The 20,683-nt window shown below is 41.1% G+C and overlaps 1 protein-coding gene across 3 annotated transcripts in view; it reads right to left on the bottom strand.

The window, feature by feature from the left end:
- LDLRAD3 (low density lipoprotein receptor class A domain containing 3) overlaps window positions 1–20,683 on the bottom strand; it is a 127,808-nt gene that overhangs the window by 75,670 nt on the left and 31,455 nt on the right. For all 3 annotated transcript variants that reach the window (XM_054827390.1, XM_054827391.1, XM_054827392.1), the window contains exon 2: window positions 14,167–14,313. In XM_054827390.1, coding sequence (XP_054683365.1) covers window positions 14,167–14,313 — 147 coding nt within the window. The remainder of the gene's footprint in view (window positions 1–14,166; window positions 14,314–20,683) is intronic.

Below are 20,683 nucleotides of genomic sequence, written 5' to 3'. Positions count from 1 at the left end.
GTTTTCTTCTCCTTTGCTCATCATTGTGTCTTCTACTGCACAGATCTCAAGTTTTCAGGCAGATCTGTATGTGAAAAGCTTTAGGTTTATTTAACAGCAGCTACCTATTTGGGTCCTTCAGTGACTTCAGCCTTGATAAGCTTTCAAGGACAGCATTATCTTGCAAACTATCTTTCTGTTACACTCGGCTGAAATGGGCTCAGGGTCATCAAAAATTACCAAGATATCAGGAAATTACAAAAGAGAAGTGAAAAAGTAGACAGACATGTGTGGATCATATGACCTTATTTAGCCTTGGTGTTATAACCACCAAGAAGCTGGTTGTTTTTAAAGGAACTGGCAAGTCCTCCTGACCCTAGGTCTCCAGACCCTAAGAAACTGAGACATCACACGTTGGAGGGGAAGGGGTAAGGACTGAGAGACACGCTTGAAATACAGCAAGAAATCACACAGTAACTTGCAAAACTGTGTCTAAAGAAAGGCTGCTCAAATAGCAGGTCCAGTCTGGATCCAGTTGTAGAAATATAGCAAGTACAAAACCCACCCCAATAAACTGACATTCCACAAATTTGGGGACCTATGCCAGAAAAGGATCAATTCACTCCAGTTCCATCCTTAATTTGTTACCTAGTCAAGGCAAAAGGAATACAGGACTGAAACATTAACATGAATTTTTATTTATATTACACAAAATGGAATTGCCATGGTATTTAGAAAGAGATGTCAGTGAACCACTGTGCACTGGAGGAGCACCCTCTGACTCCATTAGCCATGGGAAGAAACCGCTCTTCACTAAAATAGTCTTATCTCTTAAAATTCAAACATGAAGCAAGTGGGGAAGATGGTGGCAGAGAACTACTGGCCACAGTATAAGCTTGCCAAATATCCCCCGGGGATGGTTTCTTAAGTTCAAGAAAACTATTTTGGCAGTTGTACGTGTGAGCATGTGAAGTCGCTCCTTATGCTACGCAGAAATCAATTTTCCCACCCCCTTCTTTTAAGGCTCTGAAAACATTGTAACTTCCTATCAGGACCGGTTGTACATTCCACTGAAGCTGTGACAGTTTGCAGGCATGGCTTTAACAGCATTAACAGAAAAAAAATTTGCTATCTTTAGAGTACCTAGTGTGAAACAGCACTATTTTCAAAAAGTGTAATCCGTTTTATTTTTTCTCAGCAGAGATGAACAGCGGGCGGGGGGGGGGAGGGTTGGGGGGAAGAGATTTGGGATGTACTGCATTAAACCTTATACTGTATATAGATACACCCTTGTATAAAAGCAGTTCTGACGCTTGACTGGGCTACGAGGACTTAAAACCTGACTAGAAGGTTACAATAGATCTTTTATGATGGACAGGTGATTTTTCTTTCCAGCAAAGACATCAAATGTCTTCTACAATTATCAACAAGTAAAGTGCAGTTGTGGACTACAGATTTGACGAATATAGCCAGGACAAGATGGCATGGCCCAACTTCTTGGAAAAAAAAATTGTCATATGTAACTGTAAGTAGATACTAACCTACTGTTTAAATATCACAGTAAAATTTTAGAGCTGTGCCCCACTATAATGACACAATGCTTAAAGAGAAGACATTATACATTTAGAACACGTTGAGTTCCTCTTACAGAAGCTAGTACACAGTCTTGCTAATGAAATTAGGGAAGAAACTTTCTGACTGAATCCTTACTGTTGAGCCACCACCTCCAGCATTTCACACCTAGTTACAGTGAACTAAGCACTGTTTATTGCTTCCAACAGATGCAAAGATAGCACACGACAGGCACCCCACATGATGCTGCCACTAGGACAAGCACTTCCTTAACTCTACAAATATTTCTATTTTGAAACATTTCTCAGTTACTTTGCAATCTGGAGAGAGGGAAACAGGGCATAGCAGATCCACAGCAGACATTTTGTGACAACCTGCAGTTAGAAGTAAACTGCGTAGTATTTCAACATCAGCATGTTTGAACTCAAATTGTTGCCTTAGAACCCCTCCAGGTAGCAATCAGGCAAAATAACTTTATGCTGCTTCACACCCACACATTTCAATCCAACAACAGATGATGATTTATTCAGCTAATCAAAACTTGATTACTTGCATGCGACAAGAGCTACTCTCCAAGCAGAAACTGTTGTGTGCAGATGCTGCATTATTGCAGAGCCACAGGTATTTTCCTGACTTTGATAATGAACCACCTGAAACTTTGCTGCTGCTGTTAATTTATGTTGACAGATGCCACAGCCACATCAGACAGCACTGTAAATCCAGTCTCTCTTGATGAGTGCATGGCAAGGCACAGCATTTCAGTAAAGACTCTATGTGAAGGAGTTAAAGGTAGCCATCTTTTCGTCTTGTCCCTGCTCTTTGAAAAACAGGTTTTAACTCCAATTTATGAAAAGAAGGATTGATTTTACAACACTACAGAACACAAGCAGGATGGCACCAGGATACAATGCCTTTAACCCCAAGAGCCAATATAAATGCTATATATTTATATATATATATAAATGTTAATACAGTTATTTTGTGCTAGTTAATCGCTGTTTGGAACCTACAGTATTTTCAGTTCAGTTCCAGGTGGGAAAGTCACCGCTATCTGCAGTCATTCAGCTGCCTCAGCACAGACGGCAAATGTGTCATTTGCTGGCTCGCAGAGCTCTTCAACATGGCTGTCTTGCAGAATGATATGGACACATTTCACTTCCTCTGCTTGCTTTTTTCCTGTCTAGAAAAAAAACAAACTAGCACATGATTACTGTTTCTAGTATAAAATCCACTCAACAGTCTACTACACCAGAAGTTTTCCAATTCAAGACAAAACAACTGTTTAATTTAATGAGTTTTGATGCAAAACACAGCCATCTTTTGAGCATTTATTGCACCTACAAAAAGCCCTTGGGCCACTCTTACCTTTGCTCCGTTTAACCACTCAGGTGAAAGAGTTGCTAGTCATAAACTGCTAATGTAAACTCAGAGAAAGAGAGCTGAAAAAGTACTTTATTTTAAAAAAATAAAATTGCTGCCTTTAAAAGTAGTGAAATTAGCCCCATAGGAAACATCAGAGGTTGCCTCCAACATAGTAACGTATCACCCACTTACATGGGCAACATTTACAATATAGTTTACAGTAAGAGAGTAAAGTAAAAAAGCCAACGGAATCTGCTGCCATGAAGAGTAAACTGCTTCCTTTGAAAAAAGAGAAAGCACTTTGGAGTTGGACTACTATGGGTCAGTGGCTTTTACTTCTTGCCAGACAGTAAGGCCTTAGAGTAATCTTTCATGGTCTGGAAGTCTATGTTTCAGTCCTTCAAAGTCATCACAAAGCAGGTGAGATGTCAGAAGAGAGCACTCACTAAAAGAGGTATTTTAGGAGTTACTACTCATTAAAGAACCTGAACAATAATATCATATGAAAGGACAAATTCTAAATCAGCTGTTGCACCATCCAAGTTAAGCACAACTTCAAAGTTGTTAAGTTACTCAGGATGCATACAGGCAGGACAGAACACCGCCCTCAAGGGACTTCAGTAGCAGGGGCAACCCTGCTCAGAGGACATCAGCATGCCTGATGGGCTACAATCCCTCACCCCATCCTGGGCTACTAGCTACTTGATCTTTTTATTTCAGTTGTGCCACTGATTCCATCCAACTGTTAAACCTGTCTCAAGTCCAAGCTCTCCAAATCGGGCTATTTACTGACCCCCATCTAGAGAAGACCATCAAGAGGATTAAATAATTAGCACCACAAACCCTCTTGATCTCCCTGCATAAAAAGCTATCAAATGTAAAGTAGCTATTGCACTTGCCCGTACTCATGTGTAAATTTCTGTAATTGAGCGTCAAATGAAACATTTGCCATGGTCACTTCATTATAAATCTTGTAACTACTAAGTATTTGGTTGCTTAATCATGAGTGAAAACAAGAGTTAATTCCAGTTTAATATATTCCAAGTTTGAGAGCCATCTGAGTAAGTGACAAAAAGATCAGCAGCTGGCTTACAGCATCTTCCCAATTAATGCAGATGCTCATTTCACGCATTGTTTAATATTCAGCTTTGCTTAAGAATTCTGATGTTTATCACCTACCTGCAAGAAATATTCCAGGTCAACCAGGAGATAACAGGAAGCAGTGAGAAAAACAGGAGACTTAAAAGCACTTAGTGATTGTAAGTTGTGAAGAGAAGTCCAGATGTCTTCCAATGGGTATGCGTACAACTACTACAATACATACAACTACTTTTATAGAGGAATTCCTAGCTTTCTGCTATATCTTCTGGTTATTTAGAAAAAGGCTAATGAAATTAACACCTTTTTACACAAGTTATTACTGGATTATAAATAGGAACAGGACCACTAAAGATTGTTTTTGTACAGTTTTATAAGATTGTTGTTTGCACAACACTTAGGAGCCTGGAATCCTAGAACATGACAATGCTTAACATAAATACACAAGATCTACTTTGACTGCAGCTTTTCATTGCCGTGATCCTTCTAGGGTGCAAGCTCTGGTAGAATGCTTCTCTCTTCCTTAGTTCTGGCCCTGCTGTTAGATTTTCTCCTTCCATATATTAATCCCCCCCCACCATAATTAGTAAAAAAAAAAAAATAATTTTAAAAAAAAAGCTTACTTATGTTTCCTTACAGACTTGTGCTTTCTCCACAGACATTTAAATGCACTAGATGGAGATGTAGTGTAAGGTAGGGCACCACAAAGGTAGACTGCCAGTCCTGTTTATAAGGAGACTTAAATTCCCAGATCATGCTCTCAAAAAAACCCTACAAGCCCCACACTTCCACCATTTCACATAGATTTTAGCAGGAACACATAGTTTTAAAGCATTCGAGTTGCTGTAATTATACTAATTATTTTAACATATTGCTTTTATATTTATCTCTATGTCCTTATATTCTTTGTGCCTGTATCCTCCTCCTTCATGTTCATGGGGGAACACAGAGCACATTAAATCAGTCAGTATTTGATGGCTAGCTTGGTTATATGTATCAACCATTCAGCTGTCTTTGGACACATCCATTTGCAGCAGAGGCTTACCACCATCTCCAAAACTGCACACAGATAATGACCAAAGTTCACGGCCACCTAAGCTTCTGATGAGTACCATGAGCCATGTCACAACCACTCCACAGTTCCCAAAATAGTGGATATGCATTTGATGAACTAAAGAGTACAAGCTCAGCTCTAATACTTTTGAATGGTGTTAAAATCACAAGATAAAAATCCTCAAACATGACAAAGTGATTTAGATGCTGGAGTTCCTTTTTTTTTTTTTTTAAAAAAAAAAGGACAGGTTGCTAAATCACTTACTTGGAAGTATTCATTACTTGCTTATTTATCTTTTCCAAAACATGGTGAGCTTTGATACAACACATACTTTACAGCTATTTAGCTCACACTACTATAAGCTGTTAGCTAACAAGAGAGAATTCAAACTTAGAAACCAGCACTGGAAACTTCTCAAAGCTAAAGTGCAACAGACTGCAGATGAGATGACTTCACCTTTACACATGATGAGGCAAGTCCAAAAAATTGTTGCAAATATGCGATGCTGGATCTTAATCCCAGAAATCTGAATGCATCTCTTGAAAATATTACCCTGCCCCTCATCTTCTATAGCATTAGCCTTAGTTAACACCAGGCTTTAACTGATGCTTTAAGAATCATTTTTTGGGGGCCAACAATATATTAAACAATTCAAAGTCAGTAACCTTTACAGATGGGTAGGATTAGTCCTACCCAAGGTCTTAGCCTGCTGCTGTATTTCTAAGGTGGTCTCAGCTGGTTTAGACAATCCCTAGAGCTTACTGATGTTACTTATGAATTGGGCAGACATTTCTTATTAACAAAACACTGCATCTCATTCTTCAGTGCACTGAGCTCTGCTTGTTGAGCCTAAAGCCCAGTGTTTAAAAGGAGAGCAGCCAGAGTTATTTTGTGCCCTTTGTTCCTGTACATGAAAGCCATTCATTAGACTGACTCTGCTGAGTGGCTAAACTCCAGCAAAATATTTTCAGCTGTAATAATTCAACTATCAAAATAAGCAGTTATTACATAGCTTACAGAGATTGCAGAACTCATTGTCTCTACAAGACCTTTTCTCTCTGTCTTTTAAAGTGGCTTCTAGGTCTTGTTACTTATTCTTAGCAGTATGGAAGTCAGGAATTTGACTGTTCTCACAGCAAAGCTTAAGGAAAGGCGAGGACAAACATCTAAATTCAAACTGTCACCAGAATGATTTGGGTTGATAGTAAAGACCATTTATTAAATTTTGTCTGTGCCTCAATTTTAATTTCAGGACTTACAAAGGGAAAAGCATGGGTACATAATGTGCCTTAATATAATTCCAGCTTGTGATCTTCCTATAAAGCAGATTCTAAGCATGCTCCTGATCAAGGGCAAACTCTATGATTTTTTTTTTTTTTTAAAGCAGTGAGCAGCAACAAATCTAAAGGCATTCTGCTGAAATCTACCCCACATCAAAGAGGGCAGGACAAGGCAGCCTGACAGTCCTCATCTGAGGCTTCCAGGCACAACGTGGTTTTGAAGATGGTGCAGTTCCCACTCAATCATCCTCCTTCGTACTGCAGCTGCACTGGACAGTCTAGGAGTTCTTGCACTCAAGAGCTTCTCCAATGACAGAGTAAATTCCTCAGCCATGACCTTGGTTTCAGTGGGCTTTTTAAAATAATTTCCACCCCTCTGATGCTGTGAAGCTTTTAACACACAGAGTTCTTCAAAAACTACCTCTTTTGTAGAAACTGGACATAATTAAGTCAGTCAAAATGCATCTGAAGTATCAGTCTGAAGATGAAAACCTCACCAACCTGCCTTTGTTCTGTGAGAGTTTCAGTTTCCCATCTGAAAGGTTTTAGAGTACAGGAAAAGATTCTTCACATAATCTAGGAAACCCAGGCTGCTAATTGCAGAGTGTGGGTTTCATTTAGCATTCTTGTGAATAGACTCTTTGTATTATGCATCCACAACTGCGTGTAGTTGTTACGAACACTTACCTGCAGACCCTCCATTCCTGAACGTGCAAAGCAGTAAAACCTGTTACAAGTGAACACCAGAGGGAGCAGTAAACATTTGTCTGGTAGGCAGTTTTTAAATTGGAGATGGAAAAATAAAGTACAGGAAACCTTGGGTAAACTTAAAAATGGTTATCATGGGCTGTATTTTCAAAATAAGATATATTGCTAATCCAGTCTAATTCTCTACCAGTGCAGGGTCAATGAACAGTAAGAGCAAGTGTGCAGATAAAACCTCTTTGAATGATGCAAGCTTAGTTGTGCCACATCTCTCACCCCCTCACTCCACCCCCTGATGACACTAGGAGATTTATAAAGTCTTCTAAGACTATAAAGCATTTATAGAAAATGCTGTGTGCATTTAGATAGATTACAGGGAACTGAAAATATACCCAACATAGAAAAGACAGACACAGAATGGAATGTGAAAATAGAGCATTTTTATTGTATATAAAAACAGAGTTCAAACTCTACAGGGTAAAACCAAGAACATGGTTAAGAGACACATGAGAGAAGATGAAATCAAGGACTAATATGCCAACATATCAATAATGAACAAGTAATTACAGCTCTACCTCAAATATTATTCTACTAACATGCCAAAGACAGTTAAAAATGCTTCCAAAAACAATAGAAGCACGGTTACAACCATAAAGACACAAATCAGAAAACACTCCCACTACACATTAATAAAAGCACCCCAAAACACTTTAAGGAATTCAACATAAAAAGAAAATTTAAGTTAAGTTTTCTCAGGCCTTCATCTTTGCACTAAAGCACGCAGCCTACCAGATCTAGGAGTTCCTAGGGAATTTGTCACCAGGACCCTGGTGTCAGCATGGATCTCAAAGGCTTCAGTTCCCTGATACAGAAACAGAAAGGCTCCTACCCAATCTGCTAGATACCTGGATTAAATTGATTTCTCAGATTGCCCAAATACGCAGCCTTCAAGGCTATGAGAGTTAGCCTGCTGGTGTGGGACTCCAGAAAAGCTTGGTGCACCACACCATGCAGCGTGCAACCCACACCTGCAGACATTATAAACCTTTCAGTTCCAATTGCAAGGGGTCCCCCTGCAAGCCCATGTGTTTCAGGCAAGAGACAAGGCTGACCTTTAGCAGAAGCATGCTTGGCAGGTGGCTTCAATACCTGCCTGGGGAATGCTAGTTAAAATTGACCATTTTCATGCAGCACTTCATTTAATGAAGACATTCTCCCCCATGGAGAAGACTTGATCATAAAGGCTGTCTGAAGGACAATTAGAGCAAGGTCAGATGATGATGGATTGTTGGTGATGAAATGAGCTTTTTACTACCGCAGTTCCAGATGTTCCTACAGAGGCCAGCTCTTGCTAGCCAGTGCAGAAGTGTCTTGGCAGCACATTCTTACAAGCACCCTTACAACAAGGATGATGCCCTGTTGCTCAGACATCTACACACTACCATCACACAGCCTTTAGCATTAACCTATAAACCTACTTTACCTTTATGTTTGTGTTGAATGAGCAACAGTGGCAACTGGAAACAGAAACATGTCAGAGACAGCAGTTCCTAGCACACACACACATCACCCCAAGGCTATCCTTGCATAGGATTTTTTTCTAGCCTACAGCCTACATTCTTTAGTCCTTGGATTAACACAGCTAGTCACTGTATGCCACTATTTGCTCATAGCTGAACACACAAACTTGGCATGTAAGAAACAGCTCTCAGAAGAGCTATGAAGGAAGATCTAGACTTCTGGGTATTTGGTATGTCTCTAATTCTGGCTGCTGTCATGCCAGGTACATAGCACAGATGATGTGCCATGCTCTGAATCTACACCATCTGCTGCTCGTTAGCTGACAAAGGCAGCTACATGCCACCCTCCACTAGCTGTTGCTCATTAGCTGACAAAAGCAGTTTTTGGTGTTCACATTGTATCAGATTATTACAGAAAGAACAAAGATGTACAAAGAGCAATGAAAAGAGGAAACAGATGACAGAGTAAATTACGAGCTTAACTAAGAACATTAGTGTACTCCTAAATCTCGAGAATCCTTCCAACAGTGGGATGCAGGTCTTGGCCCCAAAGAAATATGTCAGCAGGTAGGTATAAAGGTCAGCACTAAAGATAATCCCTTTACCTCAAAATATTTTGAAACATGCAAGCACACATTTCTAGGCTCTTTCCATTCAGGTTCTCTATTCTGTGCTATTTTGGATCTTCCATATCTAGTAACAGAGTGGCTGACAGCATGCAGCTTCCACCATGACCAGTGCAAGCACTAACCCCAGGTATATATATGCCTAGTATGCAACCAGAGCAGGATTTAGGAGCTACACAATCAACACCTACGAGGTCCACAGGAAAGTCCTGTTGGTAAAGATTCTGCATGTGTCAAGAAGAGCCTCAGCTTCCATTATAAGTCATCCACACAGCTAAATAGTGGTAGTAGTTAAAAGCCCACTAACATTTAAAAGAAACCTGCATGACAGATATTGCACTACACAGGCTGATGAGCAATCCAACAGAGAAGAACCAGCAGAGCCAGGGGGAATGAACTACAAAAGGGTTCTCCATTTTGGGAGATGCACTGATGATAGCAGATTACTCAAACTGTAGAGAGCTGGAAATACTCACAAAATGTTTACACTGCTATGGTCAATTAATTCTTTTTCAAGCTCAATTAGTGGCTTGGAGGAAAAGCCAAAGAGATACTTTGCCTCAAGGAAAAGCAGTTCTTATTTATGACAATGAGAAGTCACTGTCTCAGCTTATTCCCTCCCTCTTATGCCTTTTCTCAACCCTCCTCCCCAGATAAAACTAGATGAAATTTTTCTGTCATCACATCGCCATGACAGAAGGCAAGAGTACAAGAAATGTTCTGTGCACTAAACAGCATACAGACAGCTGGCATGGGAAGTGTTAAACTGATCATAGTCAGGGCACAGATGAAGCAAGGAAGATGACAGATTGTATGGATTCTGGCAAGTGTGGGACATGAAGAAAAAGCCCACAAAGTGACATGGTTAACAGAGATGATCCTGCAAAGCAGGAAACAGAAAGGGAACAAAAGGAAGAGAGAGAAAAGATAAGACATGAATGGAAAAGGTGCAGGTAATTCTGCTTTGCATCTTAGTTCCTCCTCACGCCCAGACCAGCACTTTTCACTCACTGGCCACAGAAAATGAGAACCAGATCATGAGTTGTAAGTTTTCCTGTTTGAAGGGGGACAGACAGGATGAGATGCTACAGCAACAGAATTGATGGACATTCACATTCAACTATAAGGCAATCCGAAAGAGAAAGACTTTGCACATAACCACACACATGTGCATGAAACTTCCTCAGTGGCACGCCAAAACACTTGTCTTCACAGAAATACCAGTCCACAGTACCTAATGAATCCTGTAACCAAACTCCTATTCACACACAAACACTTTAAAGCAAGGCTAAAGCTTTTCAATGTGAACTAGTTAGTCTATGAGGAATCACAGAAAAAACAGCTTAAAGCATGTCTCAGAGTAGTAACACACTGGGAACTCAGCCATCCCATGCTGCTAATGCAACTCTTACGGCTTTGTCTTCATTATCAACAGTTCAGCTAATGCAAAGCAACATCACAGCAGAAAACAAAGGACTCCAATTTTACTGCAAGGTAAGTTTTCGTAACTAGAGCCCTGTTCTGATAGGAGGAAGGTAACAAAGCCTAGCCTAAAATGCTTAAAAAAAAAAAATAATTTATACCTATCATCTATACACACACACTCCAACCCCTGCAATGCTAGCATGACACTTTCAGGCAACTCCAGGGAGGACAGCCATGCTTGACACAAGTAACACAACACACACTGGTACAATGACACAACCAGCTGTGACGCACACAGTTACCCATTTTGAATGCCAACTGTTCTTACTTTTCAGCTGCTGCTTCTGCAGTCAAGAAGAACAATTCCTGGGCTCCTACATTCCCCTCTCTCACTCACCGAGGCCAGAGGATCTGAATGTTAATCACACTGCACATCTTCAAAAATCATTTGGTTCCATTTCTGTTTCATCACTGGAAACTGATCAAGTACCGGAAAAAAATTCCCAGTAGGCATATCCAAACCCTGGAACAGGTACCCAGTGGTGCTGTGGACTCTGCATCCTCGGAAATGTACAAAACTTGACCAGACAAGTCCCTGAGCAACCCTGATCAAAGTTAGTCCTGCTCCGAGCAGGCAGCTGGACCAAATGAGTCCTTTCCAGCCTAAATCTAGGAGCCTATTTTTTCAGATTGACACAAGCTGGATGGGAAGACACAAGTGATTTTTCTTCTTCCTTTGCCCTTCTCAGACAAGATGCTAGAGCTGCCTTTCAATGCCTTAACTCTGACTTAGGAATTCATCTAATACCAGATTTGGGCTGTATAAGCCCATCGAAATTTTGATTACTCTCTGATGTAAAAGACTGGTTAGTAACACGGTACACCATAAGAATGGGACCATTTTCAAAATTCATCAAAAGAGCAAACGAAACTATTTAAAGTTTAACATACACACACTGTATGTATATATCCACGTACATAAGTGACTGACTGTCCCTCTGAAGCTATTAGCAAGGCCAGGTGTTTAGCAGGATTCAAAAGGGGATGTTTCATGGGTTAGAAGGATCATCCATCCTTAAGACAGTAAGCCAACTTCTTCGATTCAGACATAAGCCAACAACTAACAGCGCAAAACCTTTCCAGCCTCCTTACTAATGCTGTAATTCTTTCTCCCAGCAGCTCCTCTCACACCTTGTGTCTCTGCCACGGTGCACAGACTGTAACTACACAGGCATATTCAGCATCCCACACACAGAGTGGCTGGTTCATTAGACATGCTTCTCATGGCAGCATACACAGAGTTAAAAGCTTCCTACTGAAATGGAGAGGATGGAGATGCAGAACAGGCAGCTTGAAGCTCTCTGGATGCATTACAGAACCATGTTCGCATTAATATTAATTTTTTGTTTGGAGATTCAAATGAGCACTATCTCCATTCTGTTTTGGCTTATCTGACCTGTTAACAGCAGGCCAGCACAGGATAGGAATCCCTTGCTCTCCCTGTTGTCTCTTTTCCATGCTAATTTTACATTTATGAAGGTCTAATTATCTCCATTAATTTGGGCAGGATCAAAATGATGCTCACCCAGAAAACTGTTAACCAATCAAGTGGGTTGGAAGTATTTAAATAAAAAACACAAAGGACAATTCTGCAGAAACCTAAATTCATAGTCGCAGCACAGCCTAGATCAGTGACATTTGAGTCTGTCGTGACAAGAACAACTTTTATGAACTGTCATTTTGCAGCTATTTATATTTTATTGTCAGTTACTATGTTCCTTACTGCCTGCAATTCACTAGATCCAACTGATTTTGGTAAGGAAATTTTTGAACAGGGAGTCACAAAGTATATTTTCCTGTTACCGATTCATAGGTAAATACCCAGCCCAGTCTTCATTAAGAAAATCTTCATTAAGGTTAATGAAAATCTTCATTAAGATTTTCTAAGAATAACAGGTGAAACAAAGTTCATGCAAGGCAGATGACAATGCTCTTAGAGACAGAAAACATCCTGGTTTGTATTCTACAAATACAGAGAAGTGCCATCATTCAGCTTGTTTTAAGAAGTAGAAACAGCACACCAAAAGTCATGCTAGCAGCATATTCATGAGCCAGGTAATGAGGAACCTGAGAGTCACACAGCTGTTGTCATCAGGAACATCTCACTGAAAGGTAGCAGTTGCACTTAAGGACATTTTTTATTCTTGCCAAAGCTCCCACTAATATAAATTCTGCTAGGGTTTAAACAGACATGAATGACAATGATCAATCCTTAGAACAGGTCCATCCTTTCCTAAGATGTTAAAATCTAAGTAAGAAAAAAAATATTAACCTGCCTTCAACGTTGCAACACAAGCCTGATGCTTTATAAAGACTGCAAAGCATCAGATATTTTATACAGATACTTTTAATGCCTTAGAAAGGGAGAAAAGCTCACTGACTTAAAGCAGTGCTATGTATGGAGATTTCCACAGCACAGTTATTAAAGCCTCCTTACTTTAAAAGGGATGGATAACTGGGATTAAAGAAGAGGCATCAAGTTAAATAAGCAAGAACATTTAACAAAATATGGTATTTCTAGTCAGTTAATTTGGAAGAAGCTATTCTTTCTTCCTTCTGCTCCATAAGCAAAGCTAATGATGTCTTGGAAGTGTCCTGGGAAAGGTAAGCTTCTTACAATTCGGTTTAAGTTTAATGAAAACCTCCATAAAGTATATGTAAAAGAGCAACATTTGTTAGATGAAAAGCAGTAACTTTCTTCTCAGAAATGTCTCAGTCACTCTAGAAGCACATGAAATTTGAGGGTTCTTTTCACTCCCAACTGGATTTCAAATCATAGTGTTATGCTGCTGCATAATCTTGCTGTCTGGGTAAAATGTGTAGGCTTGAAAGTTTTATGCTAACTAATGACTGAATAACATTAACTAAAGCTTCATTAATGCTAAGAAAAAGATGCAATCACAGAGGAGAACCATATCAGATTTTTTTCAGCTCTCTAGAACTGGGAGTTCTGTAGAGAGAATTAAAACAGGTAAACATTATTAGTCAATTCATTTAGTCTATTTTCCAGAAAGTTAGTATTAAGTTTCAAAGGGGTAAGAATTACATTTTGACAGGAGAGAACGAAAATAACAGGATACAATCAACAATTTTGAAATAAAAGGAACTAGTCTTGATGATAGTGGAGGTCAACTTAGAGCACTAGGCCAATGTGCTGAAGCAATATACACAGAATCCCTAAAAATCACAGGGCATCACTCTTCCACTGGAAGAATCGTGAGTCAAGTCTGTCTCAATTTATTCATCTGTGAATAGAGGTTTAGGTACTTGCTATGAAGTGCTGTATTAAAATTGGACAATTTTAAGAACCTTGAAGACCTGATATAATAAGAAAGGCTGTATATTTTTTTCTAACGATAGCAAAACTAAGAAACTAGCAGTAGCTTTGTTACTCACCTAACATACGCTACAGAACACACCAGTAACACCACCTAGCCAAGCCTTGTGATATTAAGCATGTTAAGGTCATAGCAATGGTCACTTACGGCATTCCTTTTCATCACTGTCATCAAAGCAGTCTGGCAGCCCATCACACTGCCAAGCCCCCGGGATACAGCGCCCATTACTGCACATGAAGTTTCCAGGAATGTTGCATTCATTTGTGAAGTTATTCCCAGGCAAAAGTTGGCTCTCTGCAACAAACAAAAAAGACAAAAGTTTACAGGGGATTTTTTAAAAAGGGTGCAAAAGTAGTCACTGAGCAAGCTGTTCATCAGTGGTTGAATGAACATGAGACAAATAGATCTCAACCCTGGTTGTTTTGTCATTATCCTATCAGTATCCTGAGTATGGTACTTGGTAGCACTTTTTCCTAAATTATCATTTTATGTGTTCTCCATTCACACTCCCCATTTTACCAATTTCTTTCTTGCTATTTTCTTTCCAGGAACATACATGCAGCCTTCTATGTATCCTCAGGTCAAAGCAAAGTAATTTTAAAAAAATCTCTCCTTCACAGGGTTGGTCTAAACATAAGTTTAGATGAGGCTACAAGAACTCAGCTCCATACTCTCATGCCTTTGTCAGATCAGTACTTAGCTTGTAGAATATTTTGTTGTTGCTGTTGTTACTCAAGGGCTAGGAACTAGGTAACACATTGACTAATTCATACCAGGTTTTCAATTAAGTTTTAATCATAGTGCTGCTGATCAAAGTTAGAATTGAGCTGCTTAGCATTAATATTGTCCCCCGGCATACATCTATCCACAGGCTAGTAAGGCAGCTGGCACATTAAGAGTCTGCAAAGTGGAGGATGTTTAGTAGCAGGGTACTGGAGATCAAGAGAACAGTGCGAGAGGGAAACTTAGAGATTTGCCTTCAAGGTTAAACACAGCTCTAGTCATTTCAATCTACTGCATCTCCCACTTTGTGCATTGTTTTTGGAATACAGGTATCGCAGAAACACAGACTTCAGTGAAGGAAGATAATGACACTCGGTGGTTTTAATAAGCACCAAAATGGCATGTCATGTTGTCAAGCTGGGGGGAAGACGGACTTGATGATCTTAGAGGTCTTTTCCAACCTTAAAGATTCTATGATTCTATGTAAGACAAGGCAGAGGATGACAGAAAGAATATCCTTCCCCTTGTCTTCCTCTGTCATGTTCCAGACTAGTCCCAGGCAATATGCACTTGACCAGTGTGGTGGGTTGACCCTGGCTGGAGGCCAGGTGCCCACCAGAGCCGCTCTCTCACTCCCCTCATTCACTAGACAGGGGAGAAAAGGTATAACAAAACGCTTGTGGGTCGAGATAAGGACAGGGAGAGATCACTCACTAATTGTTGTCACGAGCAAAACAGACCAAACTTAGAGAGGAAATTCATCTAATTTATCACTAGGCAAAACAGAGTAGAGGAATGAGAAATAAAATCACCTCAAAACACCTCCCCCCACCCCTCCCATCTTCCCGGGCTCAACTTCACTCCCGGCTTCAACCTCCTCCCCCTCTCAGCGGCACAGGGGGACGGGGAATGGGGGTTACGGTCAGTTCATCACACGTTGTTTCTGCCACTTCATCCTCAGGGGGAGGACTCCTCTCATCGTTCCCCTGCTCCAGCATGGAGTCCCTCTCACGGGGTGCATACCCTCAGGAGCAAACTGCTCCAGCGTGGGGTCCCCCACGAGGTCACAAGTCCTGCCAGCAAACCTGCCATGGCGTGGGCTCCCCTCTTCACGGGTCCACCGGTCCGGCCAGGAACTTGCTCCAGCATGGGCTTCCCACGGGCCACAGCCTCCTTCAGGTGCCTCCACCTGCTCCGGCATGGGGTCCTCCACGGGCTGCAGGTGGAATCTCTACACCCCCTCATCCTTCCTCCATGGGCTGCAGGGGGACAGCCTGCTTCACCATGGCCTTCACCATGGGCTGCAGGGGGATCTCTGCTCCGGTGACTGGAGCACCTCCTCCCCCTCCTTCTGCACTGACCTTGGTGTCTGCAGAGTTTCTCACATCTTCTCACTCCTCTCTCCGGCTGCAAAAGCTCTCTAACTTGTTTTTTTCCTTCTTAAATATGTTATCACAGAGGCGCTGATCGGCTTGGCCTTGGCCAGCGGCGGGTCCGTCTTGGAGCCGGCTGGCATTGGCTCTATCAGACACAGGGGAAGCTTCTAGCAGCTTCTCACAGAAGCCACCCCTGTAGCCCCCCTGCTACCAAAACCTTGCCACGCAAACCCAACACAACCAGACAAAAAACAGAAATACAAACCTTCCTGCATAAGGGTGGAGGTGCTACAAAAATACGTCGTCCCCCGCCACCTGCCCACATATCTTCATGGTTCAAAACCAGGAAGAACAAATTAAGCTGATGCACAGCTTAATAATTTACCTATCATTTACCTATTTTAAGGATAATTGCTTGATTTTTAGAACTCTGGAGGAGTGACAGAGCTGCAGCCAGTTCCCTCCATTGCCCACCCTACACCAGCTTGCTTCCTGCTCCTGTTGGAGTGCAACAGCTTCGTCTCCCCAGGAAGGCCTGAGTTCCAGGGGCAAGGAGAAGCACTATAAACACAGCATGTCGAGTGCCTCGCTCTTTGATGCTGCACGGGGCACAGAGCAGATCACAGCTGCCAGGATCAGCAGTTGCAGCCCTCTCCTAGCTCATTCCTGTAGTCCCAGGGAAGAACCTGGTCCATACAGGCACCTTTGGAGAATTCAGCTGCCAAAACAATGAGTCTAAGAATGAGGCTTTCCAGAAACTCCTGAATCAGCCAAATACAGATTGTTCCCTTCCTCGTCCACAACGTAGCAAAATGTTCCATCCCTGACACAGGCAAAACTGCTAAGTTTTACATCACTCTTTCAAAAGACACGATAGGAATGCTTTAGGGAGATATTTTTTTATGCCTATGTCTGCCCCAAACAACGTATTTCCTCTCAAATGTTATTTCTTGAAAATGGCTGACTCTCCTGGGGATGCTTTAAGAATCTGCCAGCACAGAGCAGACACCTTAATGGAAATTTGCCCTGAGCTGTTAAAAGACAAGGTAGTTCAGAAAAAGGTAGAAATAAGGCCTTCTGAGGCAGGTGGGACAATCTCAGTCACTGGCCACACACCCAGTGCCAGCTGTAACTCCTGCTGTAACACCTTAAAGAAAGTGACAGCCAGCAAAACCCAAGCTCAGGCTATGCAGCTGGCAATTTGATGTCTTTTTGTTTTTAGCACCTTCATTCCTTGCATCACTGCTCTTCTGATCAAGAAAGAACGTGTTTGCTCTCTGCACTGCGATAGGAAAAGGCTACAATCTAGAGCTCACCTCCAGGCCGCTCCAGCAGGGCCTCCACTGCTTCCAGCAGCTCCCAGGGAAACGCTGTACCCAACTCTACTTCATGTCTGACTCCCTAAATCTAAATCAGCATTGGGAACAGTTTGTCCTTGGATAGTCCTGACATGAAACACTGAACAGATATGGCATTGTCAATAACCATCCCTGGGCTAGTGCGGCCTTACAGCATCACAACTAAGTTGTTCTGTTCTGTCTTCAACCAGCAAGGGGTTTTTTGTTGTTGTTCTTGTGGTTTTTTCTTTTTTCCTTAAACCAGTGATTGAACCATTCAAATCAGTCTTTGTATCATTGACCTGTACCTGGTAAGTAATCACCAAACCAAAATTGCCACTCTCAAAGAGCTACAAAGGGTGAAACTGTCAGCATTACACAACCTCTTATTAACAGACAACTCCAAGTGCACTAATAACACCTCTGCCTGCAACTGGAGAAAACCTATCACAGTATTACAAGCTATGGCATGCCATCACCAAATCAAGATATGAGATACCCAGGTATTCTTTGCAATGTAAAGGTACAGCCAATATGCCATGTTCTCAAGTTTGTTATAAAGCATCCAAGAGCTTCAACAGCAGAACCTAACTCCTTTCTCCACAGTCCCCTCAAAAAATAGCTTTCAGGTCAGTATGGTACCACTGGAAGACTTCCCTGGTAGTATCCATAACTTTTATTGGAGAGAATTCCCAAGTTCTCAACTATTACAAAACTGAAATGTCCTGGCTAAGAATAAATCTCTGGTGTAGAACAGAGTTATTTCAAGCTTGACAAGAGAACTAGGAATTAGAGAGGATTTTGTTCTCTCAGAACCTAAGCATCTAGGTCTCACAGGTACCTGCCCTAACTACAGAACTCTCTTCTCCCTGTAAGCACCCCTAAGTGTTCTTGAAAAAACATAATTTGATGCATTTCAAGAATAACCAAAGTTCAGCTCCTGTCAGATCTACTGCTGTTATTTTGCCTGAAAACCTTTAGCCATGATCTCCACGCTTCTTCAATGAAAAAATTTAGACCAAGCCAAATAATTTAAGAAATTTTTAGAGTTTCAAAAAGCAAAACACACAAACCAAGAAACAACCCCCCAAAAAAGTTACTGAGTCCCTTTGCTTTTACCAACTCATTTAAATAAATGCTGTACTTCTACCCTACTAAATTGAAGCAACATTCCAGGAACAGATACCAAATTTTATTTGTTACCAAGTTGTTTGTTTATAGGATTTCCTTTGTCATACAATCAATTTATCCTCAATGTATTATTAACCTTTTCACCAAACAGGAAACAAAAGACACTGACAGAACAAGTTACTTGTCAACAGCCCTACGCAAGCTTTGCTGCAAAATGGAAACACAGAACTCTGACTCAATCCGAAGCAACAGCTATTTCTCTTAAAACATGACCTTCATCAGCTGCTAGAATAGAGCTGCAGGTTACAGAGAGCAATTTGAGAGTCATATGCACATAGCAAGTTTATATATGCGTTGCCTTACTCCATCTCCAAAAAATCCATTGGTGGATAAAGAACTGTCAAAACAATTATGCATGTGGAACTGTTTTAAATTGTATTGCTCCTTTTACTTCCTTCACTTTGCAAGTCTCTTCTATCGCATGTAAAAACCCTCAAAGAAATCCTCAGTGCGGTCCTCACCTCCCAACCCTCAGGAACGCGATGTTCCTGCCCACTCAGCGCACAGCTCACTGCATAACTCAGGGGGCTCTGTGCACGCACATGAGGAGGAGCAGTGTTACAGACACGCATGAGACGGACATGGAAAGGAGCAAACTAGATCATCTTGTCCATTTTTCTAATAAGGTCCATACAGATGCCAGGTTTTGTGCAGCCAACTTGCTATACCGCCTGTTGGCAGAGCAGAAATTCCTTCAGTCTGGCAGAGCTGGCTTTCCAACAGTTGACATATTTACCCTGCAGCCTCTTTAACTAATTTTGAATCCAAACCAAATATGAGCTACGCGGATGTGTTCAGTTAAGTAAAGGAGGAAGGAAAGAAGGGGAAAGAAGTAGTCCATTTTCACTGCAACACATTGCTCACTTTAAGAAGCATACCATCTGGGCTGAATTAAAAAAAAAAAAAAAAAGAGCCTCCTGTTTCACTTTGAAGGGCACTGAGTAAGGAAAGTCAATCTGGTTTAGCAGCCACTTCCAAAAATGTTAGCATCTAAATATTTAATACTCACTGAAAAAGAATCAGGGAAAAATAAATAAAAGGACAAGTCATACCGAGCACTTCACATTGTATTAAGAAGTCAAGTATATCTTTCACAAAAAACCCTTTACCTGAAAGCACTCCAGGTAACTGTGCACATTACAGGACAGATCACTACTGACAACACTGTTGCCTCTGTATCAGAAAGTGTAATCAGTAAGATCAGGCAGTCACCCTGGCCAAGGAGGTTTACAGGAAGAAATACAAGACACTTACGTGTTCAACACCCTCATGAACAATGCCAGTAATTTCAGCCTCTTTGCAAAGAGGATCTATTGCCAAAGATAAAGCATGAACTCTTCACTGCCAAACCTTTGGCAAGTCCTTTGTGGGAATCCTGGGATCTTCACTGGATACTTTCAATGGATCACTGTTTGAAGTTTTTCAAACGTGAAGAGAATGACTTTGATCCAGGCTGGTATGTAGCTATGAGGCCGAAGGGGCACTCACGATACTTTCCTACCACACAATGCACACAGTGCACTCCATACTTGAATGAATTCATTCTTTCTTTCTGCTTATCCCCTTGCCAGGTGTAAATCCACACCAGGTTTCACTTCAGCACGTCAGAAATACATTCTCACTGTACTGAAATCTGCAACATGTTGTGAAAACAAAAGGAGAGAGAGTCAGTAACTGGAATTTGCAGCAAGATGGCATCAAAAAGGCATACCTTCAATACCTACCAATATTTACTCACCAGCAAAACACATCACAACTAAAGAAAAGTGAGCAATAATGGCAGACTTGAACAAACACTTTTTGACCTTCCTCCATCATCTTAAAAGACAGCAAATAAGGAGTGCTAAGTGCCTGGTATTAGAAAATTTGATTCCTCAGAGACTGCAAAACTATTTACAAATGCTTACATTCAGGTCCAGTTACTTCCGTAAATTTAGCCGCTAAGGACAGATGTATCTTATCATACTTCTTTATGTTGACATGAAGCATCTGACTCACTCCACATCTACTTTACAGCTATCTACTAATGCAGATGAT

The sequence above is a fragment of the Grus americana genome, chromosome 5 (assembly GCF_028858705.1).
Source record: "Grus americana isolate bGruAme1 chromosome 5, bGruAme1.mat, whole genome shotgun sequence".
Lineage (NCBI taxonomy): Eukaryota > Metazoa > Chordata > Aves > Gruiformes > Gruidae > Grus > Grus americana.
Note: the sequence above shows the minus strand (reverse complement) of the source record. Positions and strands in the feature narration are given on the sequence as shown.